Genomic DNA, 24,475 nt, shown 5'->3' with positions numbered 1-24,475 from the left:
GGAAGAGACAAGTATAGGTTTCTTAAAGCTCTAACAGTTCTGAATTAAGTCATCCAGTTCCTGGCAAAGACTATTTTGGTGGCTGTGTCTGAATTCCCTTTCCAAGAAAGGCCTGTCTCAGATATTCATTTATAACTTTCTCAATGCTGATGAGAAAAACATTCTTTTTTAAAGGAAGGCATTTAGCCCACATTCAGGCTGGTTAAGGCACACACATTCTGGCAGTGCACACACCCAGAGCCAGTTCCTATGGGTGTCTGCAATGCCTACTCAGGTAGCCCAAGCATGTGGGATGGCTGTACCCTCCCACTCTCTCTGTCCCTGTCATGGAGTGCCCCGCTTCCATGGAGTGCCTTAACCTGGTATAGTCTCTGTTCCCAATGAAAATCCCACCGTATTGCAAGATAGAAAACTGCCAGCATTTTTGTGATTGCAAAAGCAAGGGGTACTCCAAAATATTTGTATAACCTGCATCAGAAAACATGTTTATGGGACAAATAATTTATTTCAAATAGTATTTTCTTTTGAGGAAAATAATGTAATTCACATAACCAGTCAACTACCTGGATATGGCAGGTGACCAAGCCTTAGAGACACTGTTTACAACTCTTCAGGTGACCATATAGTAAAATGCCCACTTTGCAGTGCTACCTGTCTGTAAATCTGCAACAAAATATGACTCTGGGGGATTAAAATGTCACATCTGCCTGGATGGAGTTTAATGAATAACTTCAATTTGATGTTTTAATCAGTCTTACTCTAGCATTCTGTTAAAAAATGTGCTGTAGTTTTTGCTGTGTGTTCTGTATCGGATATTTTAATTTGGATGAATGTTTTAAATTGTTAAATTATTGATGCATAAATAATCTAGAACTCTTTAGAAACATGTCTGTGCATAAATATTTTAAAATAATACATTGTCCTCAGAAGAGATGAATGAGATGCATAGAGTGGTTCTACCCAGACACATAATGTGACCCAACAGAAACACCCCAAGCTGCCTTGGTTGCAGAAGGGTATCCCTACTATCTAGCTGTGTTGAAGTTTGTTTGGCATCACTAGGCAGAGGCCCAATTGCTACCCCTCTCTGCGATGAGCAGGTAGCTCCTCTCGGTTGCTGCTGTACCTGGCAGTGACAGGGACAGAGAGTGGGAGGGCACAGCCATCCCACATGCTTGAGCTACCTGAGTAGGCATTGCAGACACCCATAGGCACTGGCTCTGGGTGTGTGCACTGCCAGAACACTAGGCACATTCACTTCTCTGCATGATGATCCTTGATTTATCTATGGGTCATATCAAAATCCACAATTTTGATTCCAAAATCTGCTTGCAGTTAATAGATAAGGTCAACTTATCAAGCATACATATGTTTATGTCCTGCTTCCAGGCTGCCCAAGAGGTTAGTCTATGTGGGAAGGGGATGCTGGATTAGACAGACCTTTAATTTGATGCAATATGGACTTTCCTTTGTTTATGTTTTTATACAATCCAGACTGAAGACTTACACAAGCAAGAGTTGGAGTTACTATAGGAATTATAGTAATGCAATGAAATATGTCTTTTTAGCACATTCATTCAATTTTCAAGCAGCTCTAATAAAATTGTGTAGGGCTATTGGCCATCAAAGAAGCTTTGACTTATGGTGACCCTACAAATAAGATACTAATTTCTGGGATTCTGATTCCAAAGATAGAATGCTGACATTGTTTTTAGTGACATCTCTGCATGTGTTATTCCACTTTTGTATTAGTTGGGCACATTGCCCTCCTCTTGAGGCTCTGATGTGAATGGCGATTTTAGGGACAGCTGGAGAGGCCCTGGAAGCAGTACAGCAGAACTTGGTTAAGTACTCACAGCTGTACACATCATGTAGCCCAGACCAAAATCGAAGCGGCACTGTTCGTTCATGGAGTAGTGGATTCCTGGCAGCTGGGGAAGGGAAGGCCAGTCGTGGTCAAATGGATCATCACGTAAACAATCATATGAACTGCAGCAGGGGAAAATTACAGTCACAGATGGAATGTGAGACATTTACAGCATGTGGGGTTTCAGTTCACAATTATTCCAAGCAAAATAAAGGGCATGCTTTCTCAGAAATGAGTTCACAAAACACAGCACAGTTAATACCTAAGTTACTCTGGATGTAACATTCAAACTAACAGATTTACATCAGAGACAGGACAAGAGTTTGTCTGCTGTTACATCAGCAAATCAGACAGATTTTTGTTTTATTGTACCAAAAACCCAAGAGAGAAATCTGAAAAGAATAAATTAGTTGTAAAAAGAGGGATTATTCAATTTCCCACTTTATAATTGCTTCTAGTATTTTTTTTAATTAGAATAACCTGTCTGGCTGATGAGTTAATTGATGTGATTTCCATTCCTTTTTTTACTAAAAAAAAACCCCCAAAACAATAATAGATATACATTTTATTCAGTATGTTGGAAAACATTTCATTTGCTGATTTGCATTAATTTGCTATTGCTGTACTTGGTTATGGATGGGTTCTGAACATTTTGTAATATGCATGTAAAATATAGGGACAATGTCAAAAGTATGTGTTACATTTTTTCTTCAACATTTTTGCCAATGCTATTTTCATTAAGGCAATGTCTTCAGACAAGATTCTTGGGGGCTCCGGCATCTATATCCCATCTCTATTCACTAAGGTACTGTGGACTTTGGGGAGTCTGACATTTCACTCTGTTATTGTGAAGTATTAGAGCTTTTTATGTCACACAGTCATAACACTGAGCTGACTGACATCAGAGTTTGGAGGAAGGAAAGCCCTTACATCAGAGTATCCAGAGCATCCCTGGGTAGAAAGCTACAAAGACCACAAGCAGAAATCTTGGAATGTGGAATAAAAATACTATTTAAAAAGCCAACTGCGAAATGTTCCCTGAAGACCTAGTATGCACAAAAGAGCATGAAATATTTTTCAAAGACATATGTTAGCTTGTATTCACTATACAGTAGAGAAGGTCCTGAGGGAATAATGAAGATGCAAGAAAACTTTGCTTCACCAACTGTGTTTCCAAATCTGCATTTGATGTGGTAATATCTATGCAGGGATTGATAACATTTGTAGAAAAGAAATGCTGCTTAGTTCTTCCAATGCCCATCAAATCTCCTTTGTGAATATCCTAAGACATGCATACCACATGGTCTATTTTGACTATTACAAGTTTGCTGGAGGACAAGGGAAGAACTAAAACTTTCCGTCTTACAAGGAAGAATTGGAAAGTATGACAAGGATTAAGCAGCACCTCTATCTCAATTATTTTTTCCTGCATGTGCCCACTTCTGCACCTGCATTTGAATTAAAAGATAAATATGGGAAACTTTATAGTCCACTTCAACATGGGCAAGATCTACAGATCTTCACAAGTATAGAGGAGTATGATAATGTGAAGACATATTCAGCGATGCAGTCATGAAAGTCTTCATAGCTAAACATGAACAAGACAAAAAATTGTAGGTGGGTTTGCTTCTTTTTGACAGAATATCAACTTCTAGACTTAGAATTATTCCTGAATATGTGATGTATCTGCCTCTGGTCTCCAAGGGAACCAACCTGGCCCTAATTACCATCAGCTTGTTACATTTTATATCAATTGATGTAATATGTTGCATGCGGATGTAATCTTGAAGATGGTCTACATACAGCCATTCTCTTATCAACAGTGCACTTACTTGCCAGGCCTAGTTCAAAGTGTTTGCTATGACCCTTGAAGGCTGAAAGGGAACTGGAATATCTATGGTCACATTTCCTTTCATTCCAACCTTTCTGGCAATTGGAGCAATTTTGCAATGAAAACTTGCTTCAATTAACTTTGTTACATCTGGTTAAACCTACAGTATCCAGTGTCACCAGCTGATGCTTCAGAACCATCTTCAAAAGCAGCCCCATGTAGTGCATATTATACTCAATTCTCATTTTTACCAATGCTCAGGTCACAATGACAAGATTTTCATATACCTATATCACATCTTCAAAAGATGGCACCAGCCATTTTGTAAAAAGTGAATTATTTGTATTCAATAAAGAATCTTACAGGATTTTAAAAAACCATAATTATTCCTGATATTTTAATTGATTCCTGTTGGAGACCAGACACTCATTTATTTACTTAAAGAGAATTGAGGGGGAGCTTACAGTAAAAATGTCTTTTTAAACAGAACCCCCATCACATTTCCCTACAGAAGCAAGCTCCCTTTTGTTCACTGGGGTTTAGAGATAATTATGGTGGCACAGGACTGCAGTCTTAATTTTTTTATGATCTTTCTTCCCTAAAGGATGTACCCAGCTTTCTAACAGCACCACTTGTTCTTTTAACTCCAAACTCTACCAGGAGATAAAATGATCATATACGAACATTTTCCTAAGAGCAAAACCCCCAAACAGTAGATTTTGTCCTTCATAATACTCACTGCAAGTAGCGATTCAGTTCCTGTTGGCTACATCGGGACCAGTGAAAGCGATGAAATGCCGCCTGGACAAGGGGAGCCATGATGCTTCCCATTCGGACTTCATCCCCACATCTGTTGCCTTGGCCATCATGCTCCATGCCTAATCTAGAGGGAAAGGCAGCATAACAAAGCCTGTTTAAGAGTACATGAGTCTTGCTGGATTCAATATTTCATGACTTTTCACATTTTGTACTAATTTCACTCTTTTTGCTCAAGTTCCTTTATTTTCTACTGATTTTGTTGGTTTGTGCATTAAAAAGCTACATTGTTTTATGTCACATTTTTACAAAGCCAAAATTGCTATGCTGTTGGTGACGAAGATACACAGACCAGTTTGTTTTTTCCATAGGAACAAAAAAGTGTCATAGCAATACAATAGTGATAACTAACAATGTATTTCAGAGAGAAGAGCTTCAACATCCTAATTTCTCAGTGTAGAGAACCAACCAGCTGTTCATTGTCATTCTTCCACTGCAATTAGTGGAGTCACATAATGACGTAGTACCTCTGGATCAAAATGAAGGTCTGCAATGCTACTTACACATGTCCAGTCTCATGGGCTACAACAAACGCTGAGGAGAAGCCATCTTCATGATTAAGTGTGCAACTTCGGACTGGGTGGCACATGCCAGTAACAGGAGCATAGCCTGTATAGAGAATGCAAGGTTTTGAGATATTAGAATAGAGGTGAAATAACTGCTTAAGGGTACCAGTCAACAGTGATATTTCAATCAGAAATCTTTTTGAAATGAAGGAAAAATGCGAAATGGAAATTTTGTCCTGATGAAAAACTCAACAACTTGTATTAGGTGTGTGGACAGGCCATTTTTATCTACTAAAAATATGCATTAAACTACAACATTCTTGGGCAAGAAAATCATAATTAAGTGAATAAAATAAATTATCATAGCCAGAAAAATTTGTAAATTTTAAGGTCCAAAGTATCTGCAGCACAAAGCCAGGGAAACAAACAGGATTCTGAAAGAATAAATACAAAATGACAATTAGTTCATTGAGACAGTTTTATAAATAATTCCTTCTATCTAGTGATCAGTTAAATTTGGAAAACAGAAAAAAACACTGAACTATACTTTTAAATCATGTTTTTATAAGACTCTCTTCAAGGGATAATTAGCCTTAGTTCAGACATAGTACTTTTGAAAATTCTTATGTACAATCTATTTTCTTCAGTTAGAATTGTACTTGGATAGTTATCATTCATTCCAACTGAAAAAAAATTAAACTCTGTTTCCAAAAGTACTTGCAATGTATTTTGGCCAGTGCATGAACTTTTATGGTTTCTTTGGTTTGGCTAATAATAAGAAGAAAGCATCCTGACATGTCTTTGAAGCTGAAAATTCAATTTAGATTGAACCAGTCAGAAACAAGTTCCGAAGGCCAACTGCAAGAGAAACAGCAGTGGTTCGAATGTTCCCTCTGAAAGCAAATATCAGCAGGTTTTATTCCATTGATTGAATGCCAGATGGATAGCCATGGCAGTCTGTTGCAGCAAAAACAACAAAAGGCCAAGGTCCAGCAGAATCTGCAGTCTAGCACACTCGGGAATTTTTTTGCCTTCCTTTCCTTAGTCCTCCTGCTACATTTCTCCATGCTGACAAAAACATGCTGGGTTTCCTAGCCCACCAAAAATGAGTTTTTACATTTAATTTATAGCCAAGAAAGCCAGCATGGTGCAGTAGTTTGAGCATTTGATTATGACTCTGGAGAACAGGGTTGCCATAAGTCCACAATTATTTGAAGACACACAACAAAATTGATGTCCATCAAGTACAAAACATAAAAAAATACAGAGATTAAAACTCAGAAAAAAATTCAAATGGTCTTGAAGTAATTTTCTGAACAATCCTTAAAATAGTTTTACTATAATTGAAACAGATTGGATACAGACACAAAAGGCCCTACAGAACAGCACTATTTTGTTGCCTACCAGAAGCAAATAGCAGGTGAAGTTTGCCAACTTTGCTTGATCAGGATATCCGCAGTCAATGTGCTGACACCCAGGAAGCTCTGCCATGTGCATGCATTAGCCTAACTTACAATCTCATCACACGAGGCCAAAACTGGCAGTATGCACCAATCTAGCCCCAGTCACCCATGGAGCTGGCTGGCTCCCATTAGAGGGCATTGTGCTGGCTCTGTGGGCAAAGGAGGGAGCAGAACCAGCCCAGTGCTGCCATGGGGGGAGGAGGGAGCTGCGTGCTCCACACACACACCATGCTTCCTCCCCGTGGGATCAACAGCTGCAGGAGCTGGGCAATGTGGGGTGAGGGGTGGCGGCTTCCCCATGCCCCACGGTGAAGCCTTTTTGGGTGGCTGTGTGAAGAGGCCATTAGGCTTACTTGGGTCAGTATAGACTCATATAATGCAGTTTAACTGCATTGAACTATATTTTATGAGCCGACATTGACCATATCATGCAGTTTCAAATGGCATTATGTGTCAGGATAGATGGGGCTCTAATGAGGCACTCATTAGGCTTCTGTTAAGTTCTCTCATTTTAGGCCAGATCATACAGGTTGAGGCAATCTTTCAGATATCCCAAACTGTTTAGGGGTTCGAAGGTCAAAACATGCACCTTGGATTTAGTTTGAAAGCAAATGGAAGTCAGTGCAGTATAGTTTCAGATATGTGTTTAGCACAAAGAGAAATTGTTAGCAGCATAAGCATTATGATCCAGTGAGCCACTAAATGTTCATCACTGGATCTAGCTAAACATCTTGTGGTAGCTTAAAGCACAAAATGTTTATTATAGCAATAAGCTTTCATGGAATACAGATAAATACAGTAATTTACAGGTATATGTTGAGTTAGAATATGTGTAGATGTTTTGGACTACCTTTTCCAAAAGCCCTAGTGAGCAGAATCACTGCTATGGTGCAGATTTTAAGTTGAAATGGGCTCCAGATCACAAAAGTGTATACCATCATGGATATGTTAAGCCTTTAAGACAGGAGTGGGTAAAATATGGCATGAGGCTGGATGCAGAACCTAACCCTCCACTATTCCAGCTCCCTCCATTAAAAAAACCAATATTGCATAAGCCCAAGGTGTCCTGTGGGCCAATGTTGGGCTTCTTTGTGTTACATTTTGAGCCCCCTTGCCTGCTTTATGGAGCAGAGAGGAAGAAGTTTTCCACAAACTAGAAATCACCTCCAGTTACTTGTGGACTTAAAACTAGCCAGAGAGGACTTATTGACAAGGTGAAATTCCCTATCCCTTGCTAAGTCATGTGCATAGTATGTTTTAAGGTATCATAGAATTCACTTCCACTGTCTGGTGAGAGGAATGTGATCCTGTTATCAGTGATCACATTTGTAAGAGAGAATGCCTTTTAGCACAGAACATACCTTGCATGCCAGAAGGGCCAAAATCCTGCCTTGTGAGGAAAATGGCATGATCATGATATTCTGCATGTCCGGTGTCAGGCTTCTGTTGTAGGTAGGCCCAGCGACACACATTCTCTAAACTCTGAGAAGGGTTACCGATCTCAATTAAACTCATGGACTAAATCAGGCAAAGTAAATAGAAAGAAAAGGAAGAAAGAACACATTGGTTACAATGCAATTTTAGCCAGCTTGTCTCAGTCTAGAACTTATGACATGTATGATTTTGTTCCAGTGCTGGGTTATGGTTCCATTATAGTAATGCTACAACAACAAACTAAGGCCTTAGTCTAAGCCCACTTATTTGTGGGCAGGAGTAATTTGTTCCCTATTGACTGTGGTGGTATTTAACTCATAAGTAAACAGAACTGGAGCTGATATAACATAAAAAAAACATAAATCTCCAATTTGGATACCTTTTGACGCAGGAATCTAATTTCCAAGAAGTTGTGTGGGATTTAACATCCCAGAGAGTGGAAAAACACCACAACTAAAGGCTGTACTATCTTTTAAGTTCAGAGTTACCAAACAATGCAAAGAGGAAGCCACATGAAATGAATATTGTATTTTGGCCGCTTTGCTGAACACACTGGCATGGGACAAAAGGCAGCTTCTTTTGCAATGTTTTTGTACTCTGGTATGCATTTCGAAATGGAAAATTAGAATATACACATGGCACATCAGTTGTGAAAAGCACAACATCTTTTATTTCTGGTTCATACTTTTAAAATTCAGAGAAGTGGGCCAGAGTGGAATATTGATGCACCTCCTCCACATTTTAAAGGTTAGCAGCAGTAAGAACTTAAGGTAAAATATGCCGGTATTTTTGATCCCACTCTTTTGCCCTCCTCCCAATCTCTGGAATGCACCCAAGGATCACTCTGAAATTCAATTTAGCCCTCAGGCTAAAATAAAATGTTTCCCACCTTTGAATTAGCAACATAGTAATTACCTGTTTTATTAATTTAAAAAATTCCAACCTGCCATACATTGGTTGATTTCAGAGTGGAGTGAAAGAAACAACATCACTTTCAAACAACCGTAAATGAACTAAAAACAATTTAAAGCAGTTTATAAGAATTCAGTAATAACAAAAAGAGCAATTAGGACTCTGCCCAAGAATAACCACGGTGGTCCACGCTCTTGTCACATCCCGGTTGGATTACTGCAACGCACTCTACGTGGGGTTGCCTTTGAAGACTGCTCGGAAACTACAACTAGTCCAGCGAGAAGCAGCCAGATTGCTCACCGGAGCGACGTACAGGGAGCACACCACCCCCCTGTTACATCAGCTCCACTGGCTGCCGATCCAATTCCGAGCACAATTCAAAGTGCTGGTTTTAACCTACAAAACCCTATACGGTTCCGGCCCAGTGTATTTGTCCGAACGGATCTCCCTCTACATCCCATCTCAAAATTTAAGATCGTCCGGGGAGGCCCTGCTCTCGACTCCGCCACTATCACAAGTGAGGTTGGCAGGGACGAGGAGCAGGGCCTTCTCAGTGGTGGCCCCTCACCTGTGGAACTCACTCCCCGGGGAGATTAGATCAGCGACCTCCCTTCTGACGTTCAGGAAAAAACTGAAGACCTGGATATGGGACCAAGCTTTTGGACATGCTGGCAGCTAAAGGAAGATCTGACGACAAACATGGACGAATGGAATGGAATGGATATACGGAACTCTGAACACTGAGCATGAGATTGTTTTGCTATTTTATTATGTACTAATGTTTTTAACTTGTTAATTGTCTAAATTGTTGTAGGTATTGTTTGTTTATTGATTCAGGCATCGAATTGTGCCGTTGTTTGTAAGCCGCCCTGAGTCCCCCCTCGGGGGTGAGAAGGGCGGGGTATAAGTAATTGAAATAAATAAATAACCATTTCAACTCATCTGCAGACGTCTGACTTGCACTCAAATAAAAGCATTTATTCCTTGAATTCGTATTATCATACAAGAATAGCTGCCAGTATTTGCAGTCTACAGGCAAAAGTTTGGGGTACCCCCTGCCCCATATAAGTACATTTGGTTCTGACTCAAGATGATTGACAATGCTGAGTATGAACAACAGGATGGGTGATTGTTTTTTTCTTTTGCCCAGTGAGATACATTTCTATTTCTTTTTTTTTGCATTGAAGAATGTCTCAATTGCTATATCTTAAATGTTTCAGCCAGCTGTCTCTAGCTGAAAACAGCTTGATGGTTCTGTGTTATCTCAACACAGCTCTGTGGCATGAAAAGATTCACTATTTGGGAATAGCACAAATGAGCTTGCCCACATCAAACCCCACAGCCAGGTCCAAAAGTAACTAGAGCCATCATTTGAGAAGAGGTTGGATTTGGACCTAAGCCGTTCAATGCAGTGTTGGGCACTGTTACAAGATTTTGGATTAACAATGCATATTACGGCCCTGTCATTCTTGCAGAAAGAAGAAGGGGAAGGGGAAATGGTTTCATCGCCAGCAAAAATGACTTAAGGTACTTGCATGTTTTTCTTGAGAAATAATTGCTATATTCCCCCCTTTGGAACATAAATGAAAAGTGACACATTATGTTGGATCCAAACCTAGTCATTCATAGAGTAAAACCACTTAAATTAATGGGACTTGAATAAATCACAACCCTATTCCAATTTCCATTGGTCTGCTGTTAAATACAAGAGCTAGCATGGTGTTGTAGTTTTGGGATATTAGGGTTTCATTACCACTTGAACGGGGAAACTCACCAGGTGACACTGAGCAAGTCATACTCCCTCAGCCTGAGAGCCCCCAGTGGCACAACAGGTTAAACCCTTGTACTGGCAGGACTACTGACCGATAGGTCAGCGGTTCAAATCCAGAGAGAACAGGTTGAGCTCCCTCTGTCAGCTCCATCACCCCCCCCCCCTTTGCGGGGACATGATACAAGCCTTCCACAAGGATGGTAACATATAAAACATCAGAGCATCCCCTGGGCAACGTCTTTGCAGATGGCCAATTCTCTCACACCAGAAGTGACTTGCAGTTTCTCAAGTCACTCCTAACACAGACACAGACACACACACACACACAAAGCCTGAGAGGAAGGCAACAATAAATCCCTCCTCAGTAAATCTTGCCAATAAAACCCGATGAGAGTTTACTTGGAGAGATATAACAGTAACAATTGTAATAGCACTCTTAAATTGTTACTATGCCAGGATCCAGCCATTTCCTTTATGCTTTCACCTCACATAAAAGTGATATTTATGTCTCTTAATTCCAATATGTATGTCTCTTAATTCCAATAATTCAGTTATAAATCCATAACAGAAAATTTTGTTTTAACTGTCAAACCTGAAACAAAATAAAGAGTGATTATAAGCAGCTATTAGAATAGTAAGATGAAAAAGAAGTCTTCAGACCTGAACAATTTTATCCAACAATCCTGGTCAGCCATTTAAAAAGTAGCATATCTGTATCTTCAGTACTTTTGTATAGAATAAGCAACTATCCAGACTGAACAGCATCTATGTCTGTGGAACATCAGAGCTCATCAAGAGCTAGTGTGCTAAGCTTTGGCACTATTCAAAACAAAAGTGCCAGGTTATACAAACTGGGTCACAGACAATAAACCTTGAATGAACTGGCCAAGTGGCCAGGATTCAATTCAAAGAAAAACAAAGGTAGAATATGTGGGTATAAGTGAGTATGCAGTACAGAATGGGTACAATTAAGAATCTGCAACCAGCTAAATAACATTTTTACCAATATTTGGAGAGCTATTGTTGGCCCAATGAAACAAGTCAGGTAAATAACTTTAAAAAAATTGGAGCCCCCAGTGGTGCAATGGGTTAAACCCTTGTGCCAGCAGGTTTGAAGACCTCTGTCAGCTCCAGCTCCATATGCAGGGGCATGAGAGAAGCCTCCCACAAGGATGGTAAAACAGCAAACTATCTGGGTGTCCCCTGGGCAACGTCCTTGCAGACGGCCAATTCTCACACCAGAAACAACTTGAAGTTTCTCAAGTTGCTCCTGACACACACAAAAAAACTTGAAAATCTTGAGAGAAAAACTAGAGTGATTTCAGACAATGGAAATATACTTGGAATATACTTTCTTTAACTTACAAAAATGTCCTGTACATGGGATGATGTAAACTGAATGACTAATTGTAGCATTCAGTATCTTCCAGAACTTTTTTATGAGATGGGAACTCTGGCCTTTTCTTTGCAAACATAATGTTTCTAAGGTTACAATGTTATGATAACAAGCGTTGCAAATAATATTTATATATCAACATAGCAAAGTCCTTATTGTTGTAGGGTCTTCATCATATACCGTACTTGAAAAAGAAAAGAAGAAAAAAAGTAAAAGTATTTGAACAAAGGAACACAATTGTCATTTTCAGAGAAAACAACATAGAATATCTGAAGCTGAAATCTTGGAAAGATCTAGAAAATTGTTACAGATAGCAACAGCTGATGCTTGCATCTTAATAGCCAATAGCTTCCTTGACTTCATACTTAAAACATCTTCTAGCAAAACAGTGAGACGGACCAATGCATTGCCTGTAAATACACTGCCTTCAAATTTTATCTCCTCTAAAAGTAGTTAGAAATTTGACACTGGATTTAAACAGGATGGACCATGGTACAGATGACACAGATGACACAAATTTAAAACCTGGAATGAAATAGGCAATACTATGTATTGTCAAAGGCTTTCATAGTCAGAATCATTAGTTTGTTGTAAGTTTTTCAGGCCATGTTCTAGAAGCATTCTCTCCTGACATGTTGCCTGCATCTATGGTAGGCATCCTCAGAGGTTGTGACCTCACAATCTCTGAAGATGCCTACCATAGATGCAGGTGAAATGTCAGGAGAGAATGCTTTGCCTATTGGCTGTCCCCATACCGTCCCAAAAACTTTGGGGATGGCATCACCCCCCCCCCCCCAAAAAAACCTCCTTAAAAATAAAGTTTACTGGAATGCCATTAGGTGGCTCTGCAAGCCTCTTGGAATGTACCAATGATGTGCCAGAACTGGTGGGGGGGAGTGCTATTTGGCCCTCCCCACCTCCTGGCACATCGTTAGTATGTTCCAGGAGGTCTGCAGAGAGGCCTAATGGCAACCTGGTAAGTTCTTCTTAATTTTTAAGGCTTGGGGTCAGGGGTTGGGGGGTGCCCTCCGTGGTTCTCCAGGTTATGGGGACGGACCCCTGGGTAGCCCCAGGACTACCTGAGAGTGAGTCCCCACAGGGCCTATACCTAATGGGGTATCTAAATAATTCAGGACAAAGCAGGGTTTACTTGCTTTGTCTCAAATTACTTTGCTTTTATTTGAGGTGTCAATTGGATGCCTCATGTAAAAATCTGACAGGGCCCATGATATGGGCCCAAACATTGTAATTCTGTAAAGAATATGCACACATGCAACTCAAAATTATGTATGCCAGAGTTCTTTCCCCCTGTTGTGCAAGGAGCTATTTAATAAGCCTTAGATTAATAGTCCTGCCAGTTCCAAACTAATGAAAAATTGCTCCTCACCACTTTTCAAACAGGACATATACAAAGTTCAATCAGTGTTGCCACCACACTCTAAACAAGCTGGGCTTCCTAGTGTGTGAGGCTCCCTAGTTGAGTAAGTGTTGCCTTTCAGATGATATGGTGCCTTACTGTTCTATTTCTTGTCATATTTCTGTACTTCACTTGCCACATACTGTCAAAATCTCAGAATGCAAACAAATCAACAGCTAGATTTGTCTCCAGTGTGTATCACTTTCAAAGCTATTCAATAAATATTGAGGCATCCAATTTATTAGAGACTATATACATCAGTCTTGTATCCTTTCCTGTTGAACATCAAGTGCCGACTAACACTCTTTGGTCTCACACTTCTGAAATGGCAACAATCCTGACTTATCAAGCATCACCTACTGGGATTGACAGAAGTCTGCTCCCCCATCAATTGGGGGTCAGCAGACTGATATTTCCACTCCCTCCCACAAACAATCTCCAGTATGACAGTCAGAAACAGGATCCCTATCTTATTTTCCTCACATAGGAGACTACTGTCAGTCTGCTATGACAGGAAAATAGACACTCATCACTTGCAGTGGCTGCTGTCCAGTAAATTAGGACTTTTTTTTTTACAATCCCTACATATTCTGTACATTATTGAATACATAGGGATCATGAATACAAACCAGTTACTAATTTGTAATTCTGACCATTGATTCCAGTCACTGTCTTCAGGTTCTCAGTAGCTTTCAGCCGTTTCCATTGTAGTAAACCTTCACTGCCTTGAACTTTCAGAATATAAAGTATAAAAGCAGCTGGCTACATCTTTCCATTCCCACTTCTTCACAACAGACTTCTCCCATCCACCCCACTATGAAATGAAAGTAATGTTGACTCATATTTGCCACCACACCCATCACATCCAGAACAAAGCAAAAGTATTTTGGAAATCAGTACAAACACTTACTGAGAATGAAGTATTTAGTCTACAGTGAAGTCTGCTTCTCCTAGGTAATCCTAACTGTTACCATTGCCTTGACTGCACATTTTTTGCTTTCAAGAGCAGGAGACTTTGCTACCTTAGTAAACAATAGGCTATCTGTGCAGGTAGTGGGTTTGTTATTGTTTTGTTATTGCTACATCCTGTCTTTTTCCAGTGAAAGACCCAAAGTGGATTTGAATACGAATGAATCAGAATGAGCCAGCACGAATCACTTATAACATTGAGGAATGTAAAACAACTCAATAAATTATACTAAAGCCAAGCACTTAAAAATAATAGTTTTAAAAGTACTGTGTGCAAGTTAAAACCCATTCTATAGCAGCCAGTTAAGTTGAGTTGCAGAAGACTTCTCAGAGACAATGATCTTAGTACATTAGCTAACTCATATTAGACCTAAGCTCCAGTGAGCTGCTTTTAGCTATTGAAGGACTACTTCTCAAGGTCACTTAATGTAAAAACCCTATGCTAAAACAGTTGCAAATGAAATAAAAGGTAGTGCTAGAAGATGAGACTCCCAACTCTGGAAGCACCCATTCGGCTGTTGGGGGAACGCCTTCAATGCACACTGCCATTATTTCCATACCATACTTCCATCTTGCAAACCTGGAAAGTATACACAGAGCTCCAAATCAGATCTCTTTATGAACTTTTGAAGGATGTGCAAAGACTGAATGCATTTCATTAGAATAACACAAGACATTATTCACAGTTTTTAAGTCTGGGAGAGGGAATTTCAGTCTTCTAGATATCGCTGGACTTCAAAAACCATTTATCTAGATCCCTATGACCAACTATGGGCCCTTCCACACAGCAATATAACCCAGAATATCAAGGCAGAAAATCCCACCATATCTGCTTTAAACTGGGTTATCTGAGTCCACACTGCCATATATTCAAGTTCAAAGCAGATAATGTGAGATTGTATAAAGCTATGTGGAAGGGGCCTGTGAGGATTCTTGACAGCTAAAGTCCAACAACATCTGGAGGAACCCCCCCCCCCCCATCTTAGGCGTGGCAAAGCGAGTATGGCCAACAACACTGAGTCCCATAAAATTAGTCATAAGTAGTATAGATGGCCTTGTTCTAGTCCTCTGTACTGTTTTTCTTTTCTTATTCTAAAGCCTATGGAATCAATACAGAGAAGAATTGCAAATATAGTGGAAACACTGCTCTGTCCCACTATCATTATTCTGATGTTAGTAAAAACAGTTTTTTTTCCAGAAAAATAATGAGATATATAAGTTTCAGAAGCCTATTACATAAAGCAGGCAAATCACAATTATAGTAATGTCAAATGGCCGGTGCTGGAGGCACTCTATAAGGCTGAGGCATGGTGCTCTCGCTTTGTGCTGTCAGGCCAATCACATGGAGGTAAGTGAGGAGGAGTGTGAACAGCTTCCCCCTATGGATCTGGCAACATGGGAGGCTTGATTCACTTTAGGGGAAGAAGGTGAAATATAAATAAAGCAATTGAGGCTCCTTCCACACAGCGGTATAAAATCCATATTGAACTGGATTATACAGCAATGTGGACTCAGATGACTCAGTTCTCAACCTGACTACTTCTCAATCTGGTTGCACTTTATTTCAGTCCTTCTTTCCTTTTATTATTTCTGCATTTTCAGTTCACAGCTAGTTAAATCTGCTGATCCTGAGCCCAAGGATCCCAAGGGCCCATTATATAATTTAACTATTTCTCTTTCTAATCTCCCCCTTTTTGCTCAAGGACTGCAACCTTTTATGTTCTGTAACTGTTTCTTGGGTACTGCCATTTCTAATGTCAGATATATATCCATTTATCCTCATGAATAGAAACTGTTCTGTTTGTCCAATATAGAGTGTACGATAGCATTACTGGCATATGGTGACATATATCAGATTGTACATGTACCTCTAATATTATGAGTGATGCTATTGGCTCCTGTAGTATTACTCTTAGAGTTGGCATGATATATTATGGCCAAAGTATGGCACTCTTGGTTTAGTCATCTTTGCTTCTAGGGAAACTTCAGATTTGATTTGCTCTATGACCTATTTATTTGATTTTTAAGCAGCCCACCATATCTGTAGAACTCTTCTCCAGCACCACATTTCAAATGAGTTGATTTTCTTATCAGCTTTCTTTACTGTCCTCTCACTGTGATGTGGCTAGTTAATCCTGCTTTACAAACATACATATAAGGTATTTGTGCCTTCCGAAGGGACCCAATTGAAAACCAGTTTATCCATATACTGCCCTGACATTCGCCTCTTGTCTTGCATAGAGATTCTATATCAGGACAATAGAACATAATAGTGCACCAATTTCTTTCAACATGATGCGTGTTTTATGGGGTACACAACCAAAACCTCTGCTATAATCTATAAATCACAGGCTGGGTTTCTTTTTAAATTCTTTGGTGCACTTCATTATCCAGAGTATGTTTGCAGTATGATCCTTTGTGCCTCTTCCTGGCATGAACCCAGCTTGGAATCTGGCATTTCTCACTCTATATATGGAAAAGGTCTTTGTTGTAGAACATTAAGCATTATCACTTTGCTTGCATCAGAAACTTGTGTGCATGGGAAAGTGAAATTTGCATTAGTGCAATATTAGAAATTTGAGAACTGAAGGAATATTGCACTGGAGGTCAGAATTTTTATTTGGGAGAGGCAAAGACTTTATCTTCCCCACTCCCCAGTGATGTCTCCTATGGAATCCCCTCTAGATTTTATTCCAATTTTTAAATGTGTTGTCCAAGACATGAAACCCATCTCAGACATAGGAATTAACACTTTTAATAGCCCCCTTGAAGCTGAATTAAAACTAGAAAATTAAAATTAGAAAATTGACATGGAAGCTACCAGCCACCACTTTCTGTAGTTCTAGCTATCTGGCTAATCATCTTACAGAATACCTCCTTCCATCCTAAATACCCTCTCAGTCTCAATAGTTATGTACTATTCCATGCTTTTTAATTCAGTTAGACCTCACTGGGAAGATTTTTTTCTTTGAAATGTTTTCCTGTTTTGTTTTGTTTTTGTTTTTTTGGGGGTTTTTTTGCAACTTTTGAGGTAACACCAAGCTTGTTGATTCCTACCTCTTGTGTGTGGGTGGTACTAGAAAGAGAAGGAGCTCAGTATGTAGGGCTCTTCTGTGATGATTTGATACTTTCAAAAAAAAGGTTAAATGCTTGCCATGTCTTCATTTCAACCTGAAAAGGGGTCTTTCAAAACACATCCATTAGATGGTGCTCCAGCTGTACATTCTGACCATTCTGGGCCATCCTTGAGAATCCACAGAGATTTATTGTGGATGAAATGCCTATTAAAATTTCAATAGTACAATAGTAATCTAATTGATAAGCCAACATATAAAATATGTTCTTCCGCTACAAAAAAATGAGTGCAAGTGGTAAACCAATTCAAAATATTTTCTTCCACATTATTTACTCAGATTACATTATTTTCCTGTCATATGAAATAGGCAAGTTGTTATGAAAGAGAAAAGAAAAGCAGGGGGAGAAGCAAGCTTTCAGTACCCATGGTAACAGAACCAGCAACAACATCAAAAAACTTTACCAACTAACTGACATTTTGTTTTTAAAGAATTGTGAGAATTATTTCATGACAAGAATATAGACAGAGAGACAGCATATCTAGAACAAAATATTAGAAAATGCAGTATCTGACAAGTAATGTGATATAGAAAAACATACATGGCATACTGTCCATTGCATAAAAAGAAAAATGATTTATCATTCAGAATGGGTATGAAGATAAAGATATATATATAGAGAGGGGGGGGGGGAGAGGGAGGGAGGGAGGGAGGGAGGGAGGGAGGGAGGGAGGGAGATGCATACAGTAAGTAAGTAGAGACACCATATTAATCCCACTCTGGTGTGTGCTTTGAATCCCAGTTCTAATTGCAAATGCAATTTGAAATGCTGAATGTAATCCAGAAAATAACACCACACTTTGAAATTTGGCTCCTAGAGAGATGATCTCTCTCCTCCTGTGTGCCAATGAGGATCATAACCAGCTGCAGCATTCTTTCTGAACAGATGCAAAATGCCAGCTTTCATCTGTCCTGACTGGAATGAATCATGCAGTTCTCAAGATGCTGCTGGACTGCAAGTCTCATAAACCCTAGCCTGTGTTGCTCCTAATGAGGAATCCTGGGAGTTGGCATCTAACAATATCTAGAGCAATGGTTCTCAACCTGTGGGTCTTCAGATGTTTTGACCTCCAGCTCCTAGAAATCCTAACAGCTGGTAAACTGGCTGGGATTTCTGGGAGTTGTAGGCCAAACCACCTGGGGACACACAAGATGAGAACCACTGATCTAGAGGAATATATGATTCCCAGCCCTGATGTAGAAAGTGGCCGGGAAGAAGAAGGATATTGAGAAAGCTAGCACAGAGGGAAAGCATGAATCTGAAGGCACAGATAACTGATGTAACCATTTTGGAGCTATTTAGAACTTAACTTTGTTCCCGTACACATAAGTTCTTAGTAGTTAGTAATTTGGTTTCCTATAGAAAGCAATGGAGTAAAGTGTAGAGTGGGGAAATGTGTTAAATTACAGCAAAACACTGCTCTCAAACATGGTTGGCTTATCTATTTTAGTTGTATCCCAAATTCATCCAAATAGACTTTGTTGGACAAAGAAAACCCAAGAAAAGCAAGCAAGAGCAAAGTATTTCAAGTTGCAGTAGATAGAAACTTACATCCACCTTCCTCGGAAATACAGGGTTAGTCAAAATGAATAGGCCAATAATGGTTACAGTAAACATACATTCGGCCTATTCATTTTGACTAACCCTGTACATTGCAAATTTCAGTCTATCTGGGCTAATATGCATCTTGTAGTGTACAATGTGGATTAAGAAAGATTTTTAAAGAAAGCATCCCAGGCAACATTTAAGGATGTTACAGAGATTATGAAATGGAAGTGGAACTCTTTATGTCATCTTTGATTGCTTTGGTTGTGCATTCCTGCATTGCAGGGAATTGAACTGGATGGCTAATGTCTCTTCCAACTCCATAATCCTATGATTCTACTACTCTGTGATCTAAGACCTTAAACCATGGTAGCAGCTGACACTTAAATTGGTAGGGTGGCCAATCTGTTTCAGGTTTAAGTCTGGAGTTGAAAGGCACTCTCCAAGGTGCTGAACCTTATTCCTAAAAGCTTTGCTTTCTTTGTATACAATTTAACAGTTTCAGTACATTAAATACTTTTTAAATTCCACTATAAACTTCAGGGAGCTTCTTTTTACTCTGAAAATTTCAAGAAAAACATATTTTTAAAATGATTGCTTCAAATGTAGTTACCTGATTATTTTACTCTGAGAGATGGAAATATTATAACTAACACAGAAGGGAAAGTATTGCATTAAGAAATCCCCAAACCATTGAGAAACTTGTTGCTATGCAACATATAGGTCTGTCTGTTTGATTCTCAACCAAATGTGACACATTGTATACAATAAAATAAGCACAAATATCTCAAAATAATACAAACGATCATTTAATTCAATCAGTAATCAAACATTACTTAATTCTGGAAGAAAAAAGACATTTACCTACCACAACAATAACCATTCCATTAGTATTGCTTCAGCAAAATTGCATCATCAAATAATGACCACAATACCATAACAAATAAGTCAGCAAAGCGGAACTATTTTAATCATAATTACATTATTTCAAATCAAACAATTTGAAAGGAAAGACATTTACATATCCAGAGGTGAAGACTTCTTGACAAGTGTTAATGAGCAATACATTTGTGTGTGGTTGGCATTAAGTATGCTTAGTTTGACATTCCAGGGAAATAGGTTTAGATAGATGTAACTTCAGTTAAAGGGCAGTTTTCTTAAAGAGCACTGGAAAACCTCTTCATGAATTCTCTCCCCGAGGCCCTATAAAACACAGACTTTGGGGTTTCCTGACCCTCTTAATCCCTCTAGAGGCCTCTGTGGCAGGGAGCAGGGTAACAAAAGCTTCAAGGGGTAGGAGGGGAAATGAAAGATCCACTATGGAGGCTGCTTTTTGCAAATACAATACACAACAAAACCCAGTGACTTTGTTAAGGTTTGCTGGACACCATTGTACCAAAAACATTCACAAATACACAGCAGTACAGGCCACAAAAGAATAACTAAGGTGTTGTTTATAAAATGAAATTCCAGATTACTTTTAGACAGGTTTACATCTACTTACTTTCCCGTAGCTCAACATGATGATTCTCACCAACACAACATTAATATGGGCACCTAAGGACTCATCGTGATAGATTTCATTAACCTACAAGAAAACATTTAAAATATATATTAAGTAGGAATACATGTAGAGAACATGAGAATAGTTTTGTTAAAGCTTAATAGCAAAAATTTGACAAATTAATTTTCAAAACCCCTCTGAAACAACAGTATACTCATGTAGTGACTGCAAAATGTATGCCTACTCTAGGAACTTTCACAGAATTATCTACCACAGAATCATCTACAAGATAGCAGGAAATCCTCAAGAGAGACATCAGGAAGCCATCTGATCGATTAGCTTCCTGGGGTAGGTCAACTTAATTAGTCTACCATCCCTAAAGAGTTTTTGAATCACAGAAAATCTAAATCCCATTAGGTAGTGATCTAACCATGGCAATGCAATGCAGGGGTGGGACCAAGATGGAACATAAATATAATAATGCGTGTGAATCCGAATTGCATAAATCTCTGCAGAACTCTTGGGCTTTGAATGCTTTTGAGAATGCTGATGAACCAGAGGGATTAAAATACAGTTTTATCAGCACACAAAGATAGAATAAAGTTTTTTAAATGCAGGTAGCAATGGTCATTTATATATGACAAAGTAAAAAAAAAGCACATAATGATTTCCAGAGATGGAGGTAGTATTTGTATCTGCTACAGTAAAAACACCAATACAATCTGGTGGGACCTTAATAATGAATACATTTGTTAAGGCATAAGCTTTTGTGGAGAAGAACCTGCTTCACTGGATGTGTGAAGAGATATCCTCAGCTGCAGCCGCTTTGAGTGTGGTGTTTGCAGTAGGGAGAAGAGTGAAATCAGTGAAGTCAAAGGAGAATTAAATGGAAAAAAATATCCAAGGAGCTTGAATAGGCATTAGACAAGTAAACTGTATCAAGTCACTATAACAAGGCTAAGTTGAAAACACTGGATAGACTCTTTGGACTAGCCTTCAAGCACCTGGAATAGTATATCCCTGATCTCTCTGTTCAAACAGTGGCCAAGACCATGTGAATGTAAGTCCTTTTAGAAATTCAGTTATTGAGCCAGTTAGCTGTTTAGCAGAGAAGGAGTGGGCAGAGAAGGACAAAAGCTTTCCAGATAGCTTATAAATGTGACCATGACATTATGCAGATGTTGAATTAGGAAGAATAAGCCACTGTTCTTTTTCCCGCTAGCAGAAGTTGTTTCAACATAGAGACCGCCCCTGGATAGTGTGCCTATGAGCAGACCTGTAGCCAGAAAAAAAATCATTGTGGTGAGGGGGGGGGGGATTTATTCAAGGAATCATGAAGAGTAGGTCCATAACACAATAATTTCTCCTATCCAGCTACTAAGTAGACCTGGCCCTGCTTAACTTCTAAGATCAATCAGGATTTCATGCCTTCAGGATACTTAGGCCCTTTGACATCATTGCTCTTGCAGAGGGAACTATCAGGGGCAGATGAAAGTGGAGGTAAGGCAAAAGCAAGGAAGCTGGTTGAGAGTAGAAGTGAACAGGATGAAAGAAAAGGTTAATAGTCAGCAGTGTGTGTGGAAGAGAGGGTGGAGCAGAGAAACAGAGCTTGCAAAGGCAGGGCTCCAAGCAAGTTGGAAGGGAGACATAAGCAAATACCTGAGGGACAGGGAGAACAAGACTGTTGTTAACAGAGGAAAGGACTGGGTGGGAGGGACATAGAACTTGCAGCCCCATGATTTGTCTTGGAAAAAGAGATAATTAAGGAACTTCCTAAGTAACAAATTCCTCCCACAAATCTTATAAACCAAGTGATTGATTACACTGGCACCATCTAGTGTTTCAATATACTGTTGTATTCTATATTACAAGAACTGAAGAAGGAGGTGTTGTCTGCCTGCTCTTGTGATGTGAATAGTGTCAGGCGAAGCATGTTTTCCCAGTAAAGTTTCCAGTATCTGGAGTCTGTGCCTTTGTAAAATATGCAAGCTGGGGTTTTCAATGGTTAAATCCCGAGGGAAAATGACCAAATTGCAACATGCCAATTTAAATATATTGGACAACTTGAATTTAGATGTAGCATTTCTATGGCATTGAGTAAAATCATTTTATTCCTAAAGGACATTTGCTTTCCTTTTCCTAGCCAATCATGTTCAACCAGTATAGAAAAGTCCTGGATGGGTTGAAGCTATTGTAGCCCTTTTCATCTGACCTTATTTTGCCTTTTCCCACCTTTAGGTTACATCTGATGCAGAAGTAATTCTAGGCATGGGAGGTATAGATCAACTTCTCAATCAAAGGGTTATATGGCAGACCAGTGGCCAGAAAAAAATTCAGGGTGTGGGGTAGGGGGTGTTGAAACAATTTTAATTTTTTTAGCAAATCATGAAGAGTAGGTACATAACACAAAATAATTTAAAATTTATGACCCATTCTATATTTATATATAGACTTAATTAAATCAGATTTCTATTTTAGCAATGAAATTTCAAGTCTAAAAAGAACTTGAAAATGACTCTAAATTGGTAATTTAGTGATTGCAAAAGAATCCCACAATACCTGTTGGAAACACTTGAAAACTGTATCAATACACTTTAACAGAAATCATGCTACATTGATAAACTCTGGTGGACACTCAAGAGTACAAGAGCGGTCAATCTTTCTTGCCCCATTGTGCTTCTTATGTATGTTTTCAAACATTTAAGAGTTGAAAACAACCTTTCATTTGTAGCTTTTGACACTGGCAATGTTGCAGAAATTTGAGAAAGTTTATTCACATTCAGAAAAAAAACGGTCTCACAGACAAGATATGTTTGTGCATTTGATGATTTCCATTTTGTACACCACTGGTCAAACCCTTCCATCAGTATCTTGAAGGCATTCATTGTGAAGTTATGTGCACTTATTCAAATTGGTTTTTAAGTGGCCACAATTTACAGGGAGGAACACTTGCAGTTCCTAAACATCTTCCCTGTGCCTTGTAACCCTTTCTTGAAGCTGACTGCAGAAAAAGTCAGAAATGGGATGTACACATTTCGCCTATACAATTCCATTGTGTTGGTAAATTGCTTGCATGTTGCTTTTACAAGCCTACCTTGAGCAGATGCTAAATTCTCCACCCACAGACTCCACTACTGATTTTGTGGTGCCAAAGATCTCCTGAAATTCTTTCAGAGATTCTGTGTGCATTCCACTGGATGTTAACATGTTTTAGACTACAGAAATTGTCCAGCTCTACTCTTTGAAATAGTTTGTTAAGCTGAAGGGATGGTGACAGAAGCTTTCTAAGAATGTGCATGGTTACTATAAATTCAGCATTCAGAACAGCTAAAAGAAGGTGTCCGGCTTGGGAAAGAGTATCACTGTTGTATAGAAGACTCTCTTTTAGTTCTTCAACCACACTGTACAGGTCAACAGTTCAACAAAACATAAAAATGGGTTTCACAAAGCAGCAACAGGTTGCTTGCTCTTGATTCAGGGAAACAGTCTTTTATATCTTTCTTCAACAATTCCAGTCTGTTGAATGATGCTCTGAAGAAATTGCACACAGGTGATATTGTTACTTGGCAGTTTCTGACAGGTGGAATGCTGCAAGTGTTTGCTAAGCCTAGATTTAGTGAGTGAGCACTGCAGTGGATGTAGGCAACCATTGGATACTTCTGTGATATAAATGCCCATGCACCACAAATATGACCACTCATATTAACAGCTCCATCATAACCCCGTCTACACAAGTATTTCAAGTTCAGTCCAATTTTTTTCAGAGTTTTCAGAAGAATTCCTGCAAGTCCTTCAACTGTCATATCACTAAACTTCACAAGGCCTATAAAGTCTTCTCTTATTCATGCAGCTTCAACTTCAGCATACCTTACTGAGAGCAATAAATGTTCTGAGGTACTCACATTCAAA

The 24,475-nt window shown here is 39.1% G+C and overlaps 1 protein-coding gene across 1 annotated transcript in view; it reads right to left on the bottom strand.

The window, feature by feature from the left end:
- ADAMTS2 (ADAM metallopeptidase with thrombospondin type 1 motif 2) overlaps positions 1-24,475 on the bottom strand; it is a 285,819-nt gene that overhangs the window by 64,081 nt on the left and 197,263 nt on the right. The window contains exons 5-9 of the mRNA XM_060765388.2: positions 20,567-20,650; positions 7,845-8,001; positions 5,018-5,123; positions 4,438-4,581; positions 1,857-1,989 (exon numbers count right to left, since the gene is read on the bottom strand). Of these exons, the coding sequence (XP_060621371.2) occupies positions 1,857-1,989; positions 4,438-4,581; positions 5,018-5,123; positions 7,845-8,001; positions 20,567-20,650 (624 nt within the window). The remainder of the gene's footprint in view (positions 1-1,856; positions 1,990-4,437; positions 4,582-5,017; positions 5,124-7,844; positions 8,002-20,566; positions 20,651-24,475) is intronic.

This window comes from Anolis sagrei, chromosome 2, assembly GCF_037176765.1.
Source record: "Anolis sagrei isolate rAnoSag1 chromosome 2, rAnoSag1.mat, whole genome shotgun sequence".
Taxonomy (NCBI): domain Eukaryota; kingdom Metazoa; phylum Chordata; class Lepidosauria; order Squamata; family Dactyloidae; genus Anolis; species Anolis sagrei.
The sequence above is the reverse complement of the archived record's forward strand: the minus strand, read 5'-3'. Positions and strand labels throughout refer to the sequence as shown.